At 42.5% G+C, this 16,967-nt stretch overlaps 1 protein-coding gene across 5 annotated transcripts in view; it reads right to left on the bottom strand.

The window, feature by feature from the left end:
* PIK3R3 (phosphoinositide-3-kinase regulatory subunit 3) overlaps positions 1 to 8,600 on the bottom strand; it is a 125,921-nt gene extending 117,321 nt beyond the window's left edge. Inside the window, exon 1 of one of the 5 annotated variants that reach the window (XM_025991918.2) lies at positions 7,423 to 8,600. In XM_025991918.2, coding sequence (XP_025847703.1) covers positions 7,423 to 7,528 — 106 coding nt within the window. In that variant the 5' untranslated portion in view covers positions 7,529 to 8,600. The remainder of the gene's footprint in view (positions 1 to 7,422) is intronic. The other 4 variants (XM_025991920.2, XM_025991922.2, XM_072724098.1 and 1 more) reach the window with 4 other exon arrangements.
* Between the last annotated feature and the right edge of the window lie 8,367 nt (positions 8,601 to 16,967).

The following is a 16,967-nucleotide window of genomic DNA, read 5'->3' as shown; positions in this document are numbered from 1 at the left end:
AAGAAAAGGGACCTACAAAGGATCCAGATTTGAAGATGGGGATAGAATGCACATAATCTAACATTAGCAAGGAACTAGGCTAAAAGTAAAAATGAGAATGGGGTGGGGGGCAGAAGGGATGGAAGACCTGGCTGGCTCAGTCAGTAGAGCAGGTGCGGACTCTTGATCTCAGGATCTGAGTTTGAGCTGACGTTGAGGGTAGAGTTAACTTTAAAAAAAATGAGAATAGATGATTGATAATTAAGTTGGAAATGTAAATTGGTAATAAAGATCATGTGTGCCTAGTTTAATTTAAGAACGTGGCCTCTGCTTAAAAGAAATGGATAGCTGCTAATTATTTCATTATCATTTCAAAAATTATTTCAAAATAACATCTGAGCAAGATTAACCTGGCTGAAGAATTCTAGATAAATTTATAGGGGAGGAGAAGAAGAAATTAGAAACAGAGCAACCCGTTAGAAGGTTAGGAAACAAGGCGTTAGCAAGACAGACCTGCTCGGCTACTTGCTAGCTGCGAGGCACTGAGTAAGTTATTAAATACATTTAAGTCTCAGTTTCCTGTCTGTAAAGTGAGGTAATAATAGTGCCTATTTTATAAGTTTGTTGTGTGGCGAACAGTAGTAGCACATGTAAAAACATTTAATACAGTGCTTGGTCAATATATTCAACAAATTTTAGTAACTACTACCTTCATTATAAATCATTTCAAATGTGTGATGATGAGAAACTAGACAAGGTAATAGAAACTAAAAAGGAAGGGTAACTTGGGAGTGACATTTCCATAAACTCATGAGATACTATAATTAGAAAAGACCCTTGAGAATTCTTCCAAAAACAAAATGGCCCCAGTTTAAATGTCAGGGATGAAGGGGGAGGGAGGAAAGGAGCAAGATAACTCAAAAGGTTTTGACTGCAAGAGTACTCAAAGAGGTAGACCCGAAACAATTACATGTTATCGACATACTTTAAGACATAAGCTACAACTGGAGTGGTGGGCTGGCTCATTCGGAGGAGAATGTGACCCTTAATCTTGGAGACATGAGTTTGAGCCCCATGTTGTATATAGAGATTACTAAAAAAAAAAAAAAAAAAATGGAAAAAATATAAGCTACAATGAATTGGGTACATACCATGTGCTAAACACTGTGCTAGATATAGTACATCTAATCCCCAGAGCAACTCTGAAAGGTAGAGTACTAAATTTTACAAAGGAGCACTAGCATCCTGCTTCTCAATGCTCAAAGAGCCATATAACCTTGGTAACGATAAGAAACAAAACTAGGCTAGGAACCCAAACTAGGTTTGGAACCCATATCATGTTTCCAAAGTCTGTGTTCTTTCTACTTCACTCACACTGCATCCCACTTTAATATCAATAAAATTATATCATATCACAGAGACATACTTGTAATTATTTTTCTATCTACCTTCTTAAATATGGTGACCATAAACAGGTCCAACCTTTTCTATATTCTAAGAAAAATATAAAAGTATTCAGCATGAAAACAATAAGAATGAATTTTAAAAGCATTATCAAATGGAGAATTACCATACTTTCTAATGAAATACAGCTGAGTGTACTATAAACTATGTTAAATGAAATCAATGACTAATCTTTTTCGATAAGAAAACACAAATAAATCTGGCATGGCTTTTACATCATTTGATTATATTAACATTTGTCCCACACTACAATATCATTTTTAAAATGACACTAAGCTCATAAAAGAAATATCTTACCACACACAGGAGAAGCATTTATATATTAACCCATCAATTGTTTAGTTCCAGAGAAAAATTCAACCACAGTAGGATGCCCAACCTGCTAACAGTAAGAACCACATGGTGGCAGGTGACCTATTTCTTCAGTGTTTCTCAGCAAATATTTTCCCCAACCACAGGGCAGTGTGCCAGTTCTCCACCAGAATGTTACTTAATCTAAATTTCACCAGGATGAAAATACCAAGTATGCCAGAGTAAACAAGTAAGTTTCCTGAAACAATCTTTTCATCTGTATTCAAAAAAGTCAGAAAATATTTTCCTAGATTGACTATCAAACTATGTAGTCAAACTATGTAACTTCTAGACTAGTAGTTCTCAAAGTATAGCCCAGAGATTTCTGTGTGTCCCCTAGACACACAGAGGATCCAAGGGGCCAGAAATATTTTTACTGTATTACTAAGACATAATTTTTTTTAAGATTTATTTATTTATTCAGAGAGAGAGAAAGGCAGAGACACAGGCAGAGGGAGAAGCAGGCTCCATGCAGGAAGCCCGACGTGGGACTCGATCCCGGGTCTCCAGGATCACACCCCAGGCCGCAGGAGGCGCCAAACCGCTGCGCCACCGGGGCTGCCCTGTATTACTAAGACATTATTTCCCTTTTGCACTTTCATTCTCTCACATCTGTACAGTGGAGTTTTTCAGAGGCTAAGATCTGTGGTATCTCAACAGACTGAATACAGGAGCAGACATGGGATTTTAGAGGTTTTCTATTAAGCCAGACATTAAAGATTTTTAAAATGTAAAACAATGCCACTCTTCTAACTTTTAATATAATTGGTATTTTTTCATTAAAAGAAGTTATGTTAGGGGTGCCTGGGTGGCTCAGCTGGTTGAGCAGCCAACTGCTGACTATGGCTCAGGTCATGATCTTGGAATCATGGGATGGAACCCTGCATCAAGCTACACACTCAGCAGAGTCTGCTTGAGGATTCTCTCCCTCTTCCCCTGCCCCTCCCAACGCACTCTCTCAAATAAATAAATCTTAAAAAAAAAAAAAGATATTAACATGTAATGCTTTATTATTTTTAAATGAATATTTTTAAAATTTTATTTATTCATGAGAGACACAGAGAGAGAGGCAGAGACATAGGCAGAGGGAGAAGCAATCTCCATGCAGGAAGCCTGATGCGGGACTTGATCCCCGGATCAGGGATCATGCCCTAAGCCAAAGGCAGATGGTCAATCGCTGAGCCGCCAGGTGTCCCTTAAATATTTTTTAAATTTCTTAGTTTTATCCTAATACAGTAAATATCACTTAATAGCTCTTTTTTTTTTTTTAAAGATTTTATTTATTTATTCATAGACACAGAGAGAGAGAGGCAGAGACACAGGCAGAGGGAGAAGCAGGCTCCATGCAGGGAGCCCGACGTGGGACTCGATCCCAGGTCTCCAGGATCACACCCCAGGCTGCAGGCGGCGCCAAACCGCTGCGCCACCGGGGCTGCCCCACTTAATAGCTCTTTGACATCCTCAAAAAATTTTAAGATTATAAAACAGGTACTAAGACCAAAAAAAAAAAAAAAAAAAAAAAAAAAACCTCAAGAACCACTTTTTTAGACCTTCCTATAATTATATTTTGACATTAAAAACTAATTTTTTAAAGATTTATTTATTTATTTATGATAGACAGAGACAGAGACAGAGACAGAGGAGGAGGGAGAAGCAGGCTCCATGCCCGGAGCCCAAGGCAGGACCCGATCCCAGGACTCCAGGATCGCGCCCTGGACCAAAGGCAGGCGCTAAACCGCTGAGCGCCTGAGCACTGAGCGCCGCTGAGGGGATCCCCTGGATACAGCTCTTTTAAAGAAATCATCTGGGCAGCCCCAGGGTAGCAGTGGTTTAGCCGCTTGCAGCCCAGGGTGTGATCCTGGAGACCCGGGATCAAGTCCCACGCAGGGTGTGATCCTGGAGACCCGAGATCAAGTCCCACGTCGGGCTCCCTACATGGAGCCTGCTTCTCCCTCTGCCTGTGTCTCTGCCTCTCTCTCTCTCTCTGTCTCTATGAATGAATAAATAAAATCTTTTTAAAAAAAAAGCATCTGTAACATTTTCCCAAAATAAAAACAACATCAAAACAAAAGTGCTAGCTGACAGATCACTATCTATAAGCTCTGAGTTTACCATCAGCTGTATATTTGTAATCCTCCAGTAACTCCTGTGCAAGAGACAGGGCTCTTGGAGAAGCCTACCCAGCAACTATTGTTATGGAATAAGCTTGTTTCCCAAATCACAACAGGACGAACCAAGATGCTCAGAAGCAATTCTCTGTACCACACTCTTAACATTTCCAAAAAAAAAGTTTTGTTTCATCTAAACAGTTCACTGTTTCTAATGCTTCTGGGAAATATATAATGATTAAGACATCGAACTTCCATTTAGATCCAATCCTTACATTGTCAGTGAATTACAGTAGATGTAGCAATCCAGGTAGTTATGAGAAATCTTTAGGATGCATGGTAATGGAAGTTTTTTTTTAAATGAGCTGGAGGGAAACACCTCTGGAAAAGTTTCTGAGGACGCTGGAAGCAATAATGAAAAACAATTTTGCACTTATGGTTCAGTCTAAAATTAAGATGAAAATCATATTTTAAAAACTGTAATACTAATATTACAGTTAAGGAACCTTAGTCAACAACCATCTAACTCAAGTTATTTAACTCTAGGCTATTGAGATATCCAAGGAATGAGGTGACCAAGGATCTTAAGTAGGAAAGCACTTAGAGGCTAGAAAGAAATGGTGCTCTTGAGCTATTTATTAATTCAACACATTTATTAAATTGTCTACTGCTTGCAAGACCTTGAGCAAGCTAAGAAACTCCTAACTTGATGGGAAGACAACTCCATCAGGGGAATATACATAAGCGCAGAAGCTATTCCATAGACGGAATGAAAAGAAGTTCTGAGAAGTGCTAGAAGAGAAAAGGAAAGGAAAGGAAGGTTATCTTCTAATAGAAGGGATCAGGAAACATACATCCTGGCAGTGAAGACACCTAATACATACCTTAAATATACGTAAGATTTCAACAAGTAACAAATGATAGTGCAAAGCATCCCAGGAAGATGAAAAAGCATACATTCAAGAAACATCAAGTATAAAATAGCTTCCACAGAATTTGTGATGGACTCCAAGAAGAGACTAGACCGGAAAATTAGGTTGGAAGCAAAAAAAAAAAAAAAAAAAAGAGGGACTTCTATGACAAGGTAAGCAACCTGGGACTCTTTCACAGGCAAAGAAAAGCCATTAGAAGGTTTTCAAAGTCATTGGGAATTTTACCACTGGAAGGCAAATCATCAGATGGTACTTAAATAATACTATGGATTGAACAAAGTAGAAACAGGGAAAACAGTAAGAACAGTTAGAACACTATCAAATGAGTCCAATCAGGAAATAATAAGAGCTTGAGCTGGGATAGGAGGTAGGAAGAAGACAGATACAAGATGTGCTGCAGCCACTTCACTAATAATTTACTTAGTTTTAAATGTTTCAAAACCTTAATTTATCACACAAAACAAGACTGGCATTCACATTATTCCCATTAAAAACCATTCACATCACAGGCAATATTCCAGCATACTCAAGTGTGCTTCCTTTACAAAAAGCTGTTAGGCATAACTAACCCATAATCTACATTAAGGCTGCAAAATGGGTAATAAAGAATACCATATGCCTATTTCCAATATTTTGAATAGAATCTCAGTATGCACAATTTCATCCAAGGATGAACAATTTAAACTCAAAAGTTTATTTCTACGTAAATGCACAAAGTTTGGATCAGAATTTTCTATACAACCTTATAAGACCTACATCACTACATAATTATAATAGTCAACTTTTTTTAAAAATCACTTTTGGACAACTCAACTCAACTCGCCAACATTTTGCTATGAGGCCCATATTTTTCAAACATTAGTGCCTTCTTCATTTTCTCCCCTCCTCCCTACTCACCTCTCCGCCCAACAAATTCCCTTTGTATGTCTGCAAGGCAAGATACTATGATACAGTGATTCTGAGGCAGTTTGAATATATAATTCTTAAAACAGAAATCTAGAATTATTAGCTTTAATTTTTACAGGAAGATCCAATGATGTACTAAATTTTCATTTACATGAATGACAAATGCATCTAATAGAAATGATGCTTTACCGTTAGGGGGAAACAAAGGGGGAGATACACACAATAGATGGGTGGCAAATCTTACAAACTTTGCAAAACACTGAAAAGCTGCATCTGGATTGCAGTCACAATTACAAAAGCAAATAAAGAAGGCTCCAAAATGAAGGGAAAAGAGAAAAATTCTAAGTGATCATTAAGAGCAAAAAGGGTTGATTTATTATTAGTTTTTAATATAGCATCATTTAATACTCTATGACTAATTGGAGAAAAAAAACAAAGGATAATTTACTGCTTACAAGGACACAAGAAATAATTTCTATGCATCCTACAAGACAGTTATACTTCATTACACTTGCATGGACTCCAATCCTTTAAAAGGTTTCCAAAAATATATAGTCTTATAATAATTAAGGTTCCCCAATGACACACAATTTATTCTGGAAGCTTAACTATACCACATTTTTAAAAGACCTAACCAATTCATCTTCAACAAAAATAAGGAGTCACAAAGGCCCTCTACTTACTCAAAATCATTACGTAAAGCACTGTCTATAACCGCAAAAAAAGGATTTGAAAATCTGACAGTTAATAATCAAAAAATGGGTTTAGAATTTAAAGAAAAACAATTACCCAACTTTTCCATTTTCCCTCCCTTCTCCTTTCCTACCAGATACACAAAATGTCTGTAAGGGTCTCAGACAAAGCTCTGAAGTAAAAATACAGTATATGTATACTTTACATTACGTGCATTCAAACCTATTACATATATGTACGCATCACATACATTCACACAAAAGGAAGGTTCCTCCTTTTTTTGCTCCAAGAATTGAAGTTACATTAAACCCTATCCCATAAATTAAGTTAAATCACCATAAATTAAAGAGTAATAAAATACTGCACGTAGATCTCTCCGAGAGACTATATCCTGAGAAGAAAAACCTCAGACTAAGACCGTGACTGAATAAAAACGCCCAATCCCTGAAAATCACTAAACCGGCTTTTGGTTTCTGTAAGAGGAAAAAAAAAGGGGGGGGGGTGTCTTAAAATGAATAATCACATAGGCAACCCAGTTTCAGAAGTTAACGAAGGTAAAACACAAGGAACCGACTAAGACAAACGTACGAAATGACAAGCTTTCAAGAATTCCCCCAAAGGGAAAGACTGACTTCAAGGCTCAGATATAAAGCATCCTTTGCAGGTAGAAGAATCTTTAATTGGGGGGGGAGGGGGCACAACAAAAACCTGAACGACACGCAAAGGCAAAGAAGTAAAAGAAACGGGTCTTTCCTTCCACCCCCACTCCAGCCCCCACCCCCACCCTCGCAGGACAATAGGATCAGGGTCCTAACTGCAAACTTTAAACGGATAAACCAGAAGCAGTTTTACTGCAGCTCTAACTGCAAATCTGCCCCTCATCCCAAACCTAGCGCTCCCAGGAACACTTCTGCCCTGAAAACATCACCAAGGTCTCGTTACAGACAAATCAGACCCATCACAAGATTCTTTTTTCCTCTCCCAAGTACCTGGAGGATCCATTTCAATATAAAATATCAGTTCTGTCGAATAGGGCATCATCACCTCCCTCCAGTCTGCGTCATCGCGGTCCATACTCCACACCGTATTGTACATCGCGCTGTCAGGGGCAGGTCGTCAGGAAATATATAGAAAGCATATATTTTTTTTTATCTGATATTTTTAAAAAATCTAAAAATAGAGATCTGTAAAGTCCCGCTCGGGTATGTACTTCGGGGTTTCCAACGGCCGGTACAAGTCCAGCCAACTACCGGGACGAGGACGGGGTCCTCCCCCCACTCCTCTTACAGCACCCAGCAAAATGCCGCCCCCCCCCGGAACTTTCAATCTACGGGCTTTTTCTCCTCAGGGAGGTACAGGGAAGCCTGGGGTGCAGAGGGCTGAGGTGTTAAAAAGCAGCTTCCCAAAAAATCCCTTCCACACAGTCGCTCTCCGAAGAGAAAAGCTCCCGCTGCCTCCGAATCTTTCCTCGGCAGCCACTTTTGTGTCCTCCGAGGGAGGGAGAATGAAGGGGGGGGGGGGAGAACGCGCTGGGAGAAAGGTGAGGAAGTGACAAAGGAAGGCATAAAAGGGGGGGGCGGGTATTGCGTTCAAGTTTCGGGGTCCCACTGGTCTGCAGAGAGCGATCCCCTCAGGGGCCGGGACTCGGGCTCCGTTCCAGTCAGGCTCGGAACCGAAGCTGCTGCAGCCTCGGGATGGGGGCCGGTCGGAAAGTCCAGTTAGCTGTGGCCGGCGGCGCGCTCCCGCCCGGCTGCAAGTCTGCCCGCCAGCGCCGGCTCCCCTCACGCTCTGCCCTGACTCCAGCCACTAGAGTTTCATTTTAACGGCGCGGAGGGGGACACCCTCCCCCGCCTCACGCTCCCCCGCTGAGGCGCCACCCAACCACACCGCGCGGGGGGGGTGGGGGCGAGCGGCATCGATCCTGCTCCTTCCCCTCTACTCCGACCCGATGTACTGGAGAGTCGCTCAGGTGCCTGTGAAAGCGCTCCGCAAACCGTCTTCCATCTCGCTTTTCTACTCTCCCCTACGCTCCCCGAGCTTCGACTCGTTCATCGTTCCTTCTCTCCGCCCCCCCCCAACCTGGATCAGAATGGCACGGTCCGGGCGCTGGCCGCACGCCAGGAGTCAGTGCTGGGAGCACGCGAGCCAGGCCGGGAGGGAGAGGAGCGAGGGAAGGGGTGGGGGGAGGATCAGGTGGCCGGTGATTGGCTGATCCGGGTTGCCGGAGCCCCGAGCCTGCGTCTTTTGTCTGCCTTCCTCCAGCAGAGGAGCGGGAGACGGCTGCGCGCCCCGAGCGGGCCAATCAGGAGGCAGCCGGCGCTGGCCGGCGAGGCGGCGATTGGTCGGAGCCCAGTTACTAAGCGGGACAAAGGCAGAAGGGGGAAAGAAAAGAAGAGGAGAAAAAAAAAAAAAGAAAGAAAGAAAGAAAGAAAGCGCAAACGGCGGTTACTGACAGGCTGGGCGAGCGCTCAGGGGCTCAGGCTGCCCGGAGACAGGCGGGGCTCCCGCTGAGGCTCGGTCGGGCCGGGCGAGTTGGGAGGGAGAGGGGGGGAGTCCGAGCCGGCGCGAGACACCTCTGCCCGGAGACCGGCCGCGGGGGAGGGGACTGACTGCGAGGGACGCGTGCTGTCACTTGGCGGGACGTGCGCTGCTCTGGCCCCTAGGAGTCCCTGGGCGGACGGCCCACCCCGCAGACCCTTCACTGGGCTGGGACAGCCCCCACCCCCCGCGATAAGTTGTCAAATAAAGAAAAGGTCCCCAAACCCACTTGTAGGACCGTTGCCACTCGGTGAGAGGAGATGCCCGAGGTCCCCTGTGGCCTCCCCAGGCCGCTACCAGAACCCGGCCCGGCTTCTCCCCTGGAACAGTTCGGCTGTCCTTAAGGAGGCATTTCGCAGCCCCTCTGGGCTTCCCACCCAAAGGCTTTTGAACCCAGGGAGAACTCCCTACACCTGAAATAGGGAGCCATAGCAGGCCCCTCAAGCCAGAAAACATGCCTTGAAATTACAGTGCGCGTATGTTTTGAGATAAATCACAGGTGTTAGAATCCCCAGCCAAAAGAGCTCTATTCTGTTTCCCTGACAGACCCCCTTCCTCAACTACGCGGTCCCTCCCCCAAGCTTAGAACTGTAACAGGCTTCACGATGAAAATGCTGAATATTACCACGAATTTCAGAAACAGCTAATTAACTTGCTGGGGAACACTGAAGAGCCAAAAGCAGACTTGTCTCTCCTGAAGGTTACGCCTGGAATTGCCATCCTGCGTGCCCTACAATACAGTCTGGGGAGGCCAAAAACTGCACCGTTTCCTCTCTACACAGGAGTAACAAAGCCCATTGTGTTGGGGTTGACAACCTGTTTTAAGCTCTAGTAAAACCTACCCTGAATGGCTCTGCTATATTGATTCATTCCTGTGGAAGAGTTGCCACGTCTCACCCTCTACCTCCTAAAGTGGTTCTGCCCTCCTTAAAGGTGCTCTTAAGTTGAGATAGTTCCTGGGAGCTGACAGTCCAAACGTGTATGGGCTCTGAAATATGTACAGTCTTGAATTTAAAAGGGCCAGAATAAAATGAAGAATAAAATGGACAGGGTTGAACTGGAGAAAACACATCAGGATCCTTATATGCTTTCCTTTCTTACATTTCTGAAATCCAAACATGATTCAGAAGCCAGATCAACTTTGGGGCAGACCATGTTGTTAATCGGGACGTCCTGAGCCGTTTCTCTAGATAGAAGATGCTAGAAGATCAACTCTAATTTGTGGCTGGCTTCCCAGCAGTCTCTTTACTTCACCATATCTGGGAGCCAGAAGCACTCACATGTGATAACTCAAAAGGCAGAACAATCAGTCAAGGGCAAGTTGGTTTATTTTTGTTCACGGGTGTCCCTGTGCATTCCCAAACAAAATGAAGGTGAAGAGAGGAAGTGTGGAAAAGATAATGGCTTTCAGATTTCCACAGCAGCTTTTGTCTGGACCACTTTTCATTATTTAGTGGTGGGGTTTCAATTTTTAATATGCAGAACAATCACCCAGCCTTTCCCACGACTTTGAGGGATGTAGTGAAGAAACAGCACAGTATATAGGATATAGTCCGATCCTCAACACTGGCACATGGAGTAAAGCTTGAGTCAACTTTGCCACCTCAAATTATATGACCCAACTATCCAACAAATAAAGCTTTGAATAGGATACCTCCAAAAAATAACAGTGATGCAAGAGGCAGTGATGAATCAAGGGGAAGCACATTTCCTTTGGGTAGGTTTGAACCACTGCCCCGTTATGGTGGGAAGTGCCTGTCGTATGATGCTGGCCTTACTTTCCTTCAGTTGAGAAATAAAAGTGAGGTTGTGACTGCATGTCATCAAACCACCTCAGGCTCTTTGGCAAAGGCAGAGAATGTTCGCTCTGGTGTCCTGGACCATTTCCATCCTGGAGAATTATATTTGGCCTGGGTGTGGATTAAATTCAGCTCTAAGAGCTCAAACTCCTGGGTCGCAACCTGCTACTTGAGGATTTCTTTTTCTCTTTGCCTCCCTCCTTTCTTTTTTCTAATTTTTAAAAAATATTTATGTATTTATTTGAGAGGGGGTTGCAGGCAGAGGGAGAGAGAGAATCCCAAAGCAGACTCCCCACTGCATATAGACCCTAATGCAGGGCTGGATCCCATAAACCTGAGCAGAGATCAAGAGTCAGATGTGCCTAACCAACTGAGCCGCTCAAGTTCCCTTTTTTTTTTTTTTAACTTAAAGTAGTCTTAGGTAAATAAAAAAATCTGTCTGCCTTCATTTATGTATCTGTGAAATAGGAGATTGCCTTCAGATTTATGCAAGCTTCTTAGCTTATTGTGAAACTGAGAATGAAAAAAAAATGCCACTTAAGTACTTAGAATTAATAGTACCTTTCTGTAACTCCAAATGGATAGATGTCCTTCATTTTTCACCCTGATATGGTCTTGCTATCAAACTGTTCAAATATGCTCCATTTCCCCCCTCTTTATTTCAGAGATGGATGAAATATTTCTCCTGTGCACCGAATATAGGGTATGATCTCAGAGCTCTCTGTGCCAGCAGAATCAGCCTGGAACTCAGCCAAAAGTTCTTCGTGATTAAAGGTGCCATCTGAGCACACAATATTTTTTAAAAGCCTTGCAAAATGGAAACACACTTTTATTATTTTTTTAAGGTCACTAGCTTTAACGCCAGGACTGACTTTAGCCTTTGGGGAAGGATCACGGCCTCAATCACCCCTCCCCTAATTTTTTCCCCTCTCTCATCATCTTTCTTGACCAAATATCTTTGATAAGGCCAAGTCCAGGAGCTAAATAAATTTAATAAATAGCATTCTAAGAAAATTCTACAAATCACCAGTTGCAAATTTGAGGACCTCCTCAGCCATATGCCTTGTAAGTTGAGGATACATCAAATTTTGATGGAAAAGTTTGCCTTTACTTTTGTAAAAAGTAAAAAGACCAATGTAAAAAGACCAATGCTAGTGGATCTTCCAAAAAGACCTCGCACATGGGAATTGATAATCATCTCTTGAGATAGTAGTGTCTAAAATCATGATTTTCCATTTTTTTCAGAATGGTATTCCTTTTACTTGGCATTTGCAATTTTTTCCCTCTCCTGCAAATCTTTCTTAAAACTTGAAAAACTCTATGATAGGGATGAAGGAGTGCACTTGTGATGAGCATCAGATGTTGTATGTGAGTGTTGAATCACTAAATTGTTCACCTGAAATTAATACTATACTGTATGTTAACTAACTGGAATTAAATAAAAACTTTTTCTTAAAAAGGAAAGAGAAGGGATCCCTGGGTGGCGCAGCGGTTTGGCGCCTGCCTTTGGCCCAGGGCGCGATCCTGGAGACCCAGGATCGAATCCCACATCAGGCTCCCAGTACATGGAGCCTGCTTCTCCCTCTGCCTATGTCTCTGCCTCTCTCTCTCTCTCTCTCTCTGTGACTATCATAAATAAAAAAATGAAAAAAAGGAAAGAGAAAAGAAACTATGACAGTGTTAATTTTATCAGCCCAAGGCACTGAATGAGTAGTCTTCATAAAGTGGCATTCCTCCAGAGGCTGCTAAACTCCTGGATTTAGGGAGCATTGTTTGAGGGCTTCCTCACACCCCTCAGCACATGATCTAAATCTTCTCTGCCTCATGCACCCCACTTTAGGGCCTTCTGCAGCTTTAGGGTTCACAAAAAGCAGTGTCTCTCTCTTTAACCTAACATACTCTCACTCCCTTCTTTTTGTTGTCTGCCCTTCCAGCAGCACAAGGACCACCTGGATGGTATGTATGCTACTGCTGCAAACTTCCCCTCCATCAAGGCAACAGCTTTCAGCTCAGCTCTCACCAGGAGAGAGAGAGCAAATGAGGTCCAAACTACACGAACAATTGTCTAGGCTGTTTGACAAGGGCAGGGCACAAACAGGGCAGGCAGCTGGTGAGCTCTGTTACCTCATTTAATCTCCATAACCCTGAGGAGGAGGGTTGTATTTTTATTCTCATTTTACAGATGAGGAAATTGAGACCCAGAGCAGTGAGGGGACTTGTTCAAAGTCACTCAGCCACTTAGTAACACAGCCAGGATTAGAGCCCCAGGTCCTGACAGCCAGTTTCAGTACCTTTTCTTCTCCCCTTCATTCAGTTAGTGAATGTTTATTGATGCTTCCAAACACTGGGGTACAAAAAAGAATAAGACAGAGTGCCTAACACTGAGTCTGGAGCCCACAGAGGAGGAGCCAACAAAAGAATAAATAATTATAGGCATGTAAGTGCTCTGATAGAGAAATTGGCAAAGTTCTATGTGAGCCCCCAAGACAGTAATGATCTTTGCCCACATGCAGGTGAGTAAAGGCATCCTAAAGAAGGTGACATGTGGGCTGCCCCAAAACTTATACACCTGATTTAAACATGTGGTCTATTTATTTCTGTTTCCAAAATCTGTATGATTAGCTCCAAGCCTGAAAAAGTTTCCCTGAAAAGTCACCAAAGAGTCCCTCATCATCAGACTCTGCAACAACCTCATTATAATCTCCCTGCCTTGCCTCCTCCAGTGCATACTCGACACAGAACGATGGCTCTAAATAAAAAATCTGATCATATTAGTCCTTTGCATAAACCCTGCCTTCGTTCCTTCTGCCTTCAGGTTAAATTTTAAGTCTCAGCCTGGCATTCAAGACTTTGATGATCTAGGGGCAGCCTGGGTGGCTCAGTGGTTTAGCGCCGCCTTCAGCCCAGCCCAAGGCGTGATCCTGGAGACCAGGGATTGAGTCCTAGGTCAGGCTCCCTGCATGAAGCCTGCTTCTCCCTCTGCCTCTCTCTCTCTCTCTAATAAATAAATAAAATCTTAAAAAAAAAAAAAAAAAGACTTTGATGATCTAGCCCCTGCCTACCTCTTCCGTCCCTTTTCACAGTTTTTTCCTGTCACTCCTAAGACTAGTCATACTAAAGCACTGCCGCCCTCAGAACAGTAGAAATTTCTCCTCACAAAACACACTCGACTGTTAAGTGGCAAACTCCGACTTATATGCATCTAATCTCTCAGACTCTGCTCATGTAGCCACCTGCGCCAGCCTCTGCACAGCCTTGGCACACCATGTTTAAAGTGTCTGTTTCCAGGTCTATCTCTCCCCCATGATGAAGGATTTCCTCATAGGTGGAGAGCATGCTGTTGAATCATTAGTGCCCAGCATCAGGCCTGGCACACAGTGGGTAGCCAGTGAATGTTCTTTGAGCAAATAAAAGTTGTAAGAAGAAACCAAACTCTCCAAGAAGGTTCTGGAGCAGCCTAAGTTCAGGTTACCCTGATAATCCTTTCTGTAGGTCTTCGGCTGATTCCTGTTTATTTAAGATGACAAAAAGAAAATTTAAAAAATTGTACAGTTTTGGCTTACAGAAATATGAGGGGCAGACAGTGACCCTTCTATCCTGCTGGCTGCCTCTAGGGTCTTCACCACAGTCACTCAGTTCTGCTACTCTTCTATTTTATCAGCTGTGAATTGTTTGCAAAATTCTAAGCAGTTTGTAGGTAATTCAGGAAAACTCAGCAGCAAGAAGAGAAGCTGGTTTCATTTTCTAGCCCAACTCATTTCTGAAATGTAATACCATGTAGGGTTTTAAAGTATGCTCACTTCCTGTGGTCATTATTTCAATAGTTTAGAACAATTTGCAGTTCGTGCCTCCCTTCTGGAATGTACAATAATTACCCTATAATTCCACAGGTCTCAAATCCGAACTATCTTACATGTTTTGTTGTTACAGGGCAAAATTAGTGCAGTTCTTATTTTGGAGATTTGGTTTAAAAATTTAAAAAACATTATAAAAAATTTTAAAAAAACAAACTAATAGCATTGTTCTTTGCTTCTATGAACAATAAAATCGCAAGCATCCTTTAGAAATATTTTATAAAATCAATATATTAAAACAAGGCCTCCTGCATCCTCCCCCGATACATTTACAACGGCATCATCCCTGAAATCTGGGGAAACGATGCAACCTCTGGGGTTTAAGGATCACCATCTGAGTAAGAAAAGTACAAATATAGAACATGAAAGACCTGGTCATTTATATCTTCAGTTCAGAGAATATGAAAAATGAGACACTCACAGTGACATCCTTTTAATTCAAGGGCAGGGACTACCTTGTGTGCTGCTCATCTTATGCTTCTTGCAAAGGAGGCACTCAGTGAAGATCACTATTATTCTGTTTGGGTCCTGTTTCTCCCTTCTTTGTATTTGTACCAATGTGTGAAATTCTAAATTATGTAATGCTAGGGCTGAGTAAAGGCACCCAAGGTGTTGGGAGTATATATTCAAAAGCAACCTCTTTTCGTGTTGTAAACAAACAAACAAAAAAAGTAATTGGTCATCATATATATTAAATATGTAATATGATAGTTGCACTTAAAGTAGAGTTATCAAATGTTAAAGGTAGAAGGGAAGAACAGCTCAAAATGACACACCCTTTCAGTTCAGTTCAACCTGAGCCCCTTTCGCAGTCTAGATCTTGTGCTGAGGGCTCAATGAGATACTATTCCTGTCCTTATGAGCCCACCACCTAGTAAGGGAGATGCATGTGAACAAGCAATAACAGTTTCACTGACCCTGTGCTTTCAAACTGATGAACTCCCTGAGGCCTTAAGAGCAGGGGAATTGACCCTTTCCATCAAGTTTCCTCTCCAACAAGTTTACTCTGTTTCCCAGCCTCTTCCTGACCTCCTGGACTGCTGAGTCTCAACCTCACACTCCTCAATGATTCTGTTCTTGCAGCATTGACTGCCGACCTGTGTTCCCTAACCACAATTTAAATGTGGCCCTTGTCTTCTTTTTCAGGATAATGGATAGAAATCCAGCCCATTATCCTACACTGATATAGGGCCTGTGGCTGGTGTTTTTCCTGAGTTCTCCTAGAACCCTGCACTGCTCCCTCCTTGAAATCTCAACTCTAATAGATGACTCTCTCTGACCTTCCCTCACTTCTTTCTTTTCCCCAAGCATCGACATTGGGGGAAAATGTTTACCATCTAATATCTCTGTAGTGAGTTGAATAGTGGCCTCCAAAAATTATATATACCAGGGTGCTAGGGTGGCTCAGTCAGCTGAACATCCAACTCTGATTTTGGCTCAGGTCATGATCTTAGGGTCATAATCTCAGGGTTGTGAGATCAGCCCTGAGTACAGCCCCAGGTGGGGCTCTGCACTCAGAACAGAGTCATCTTATCCCTCTCCCTCCCCCTCTGCCCCTTCAGCCCCCATCACTGCTTGCTCTCTCTAAAATAAATAAATAAACTCTTTTTTTTTAAATGACATCTACAAATCCTAACCCTTCAGAAGCTCTGAATGTGACCTTATTCACAAAAAAAGGGTCTTTGCAGATATAAGATTTTGAGATGAGATCATCCTGGATTTAGGGCAGGTGTCCTTATAAAGAAAGGCAGAGGGAGATTTAAGACACAGAGGGGAAGTCAATTTAAAGACAGAGGCAGAGATTGGAGTGATGTATCTATAAGCCAAGGAACACCCAAATTACCTACAACCACCAAAAATTAGGAGGGAATCATAGAACACATTCTCCCTTCAGAGTCTCCAGAAAAAAACAATCCTGCTAACCTTTTGATTTTGGACTTCTGGCTTCCAAAACTATGAGATAATATCTATTGCTTTAAGTCACCCAGTTTGTGGTAATTCATTATGGCTGCCCTAGGAAACTAATACACACACCATAATTTAATTTTTTTTAGATTTACTAATTTATTTTAGAGAGAGAGAGAGCACAAGCAGTAGCGGTGGGGAGGAGAGAGAATTTCAGGCAGACTCTGCACTAAGTGCAGAGATCAGGGCCTAGACACTGAGATCATGACCTGAGGCAAAACCAAGAGTCAGACACTTAACCAACTGCACCACCTAGGTGTCCTATTCTCTTTATTTCTTGGTATTAAGATGTCTTTAAAAATTCAATTATAGCGGAGTGCTTGGGTGGCATAGTCAGTTAAGTGTCTGACTCTTGGTTTTGGCTCAGGTCATGTTCTC

Source organism: Vulpes vulpes, chromosome 10, assembly GCF_048418805.1.
Source record: "Vulpes vulpes isolate BD-2025 chromosome 10, VulVul3, whole genome shotgun sequence".
In the NCBI taxonomy this organism is placed as follows: domain Eukaryota; kingdom Metazoa; phylum Chordata; class Mammalia; order Carnivora; family Canidae; genus Vulpes; species Vulpes vulpes.
Note: the sequence above shows the minus strand (reverse complement) of the source record. Positions and strands in the feature narration are given on the sequence as shown.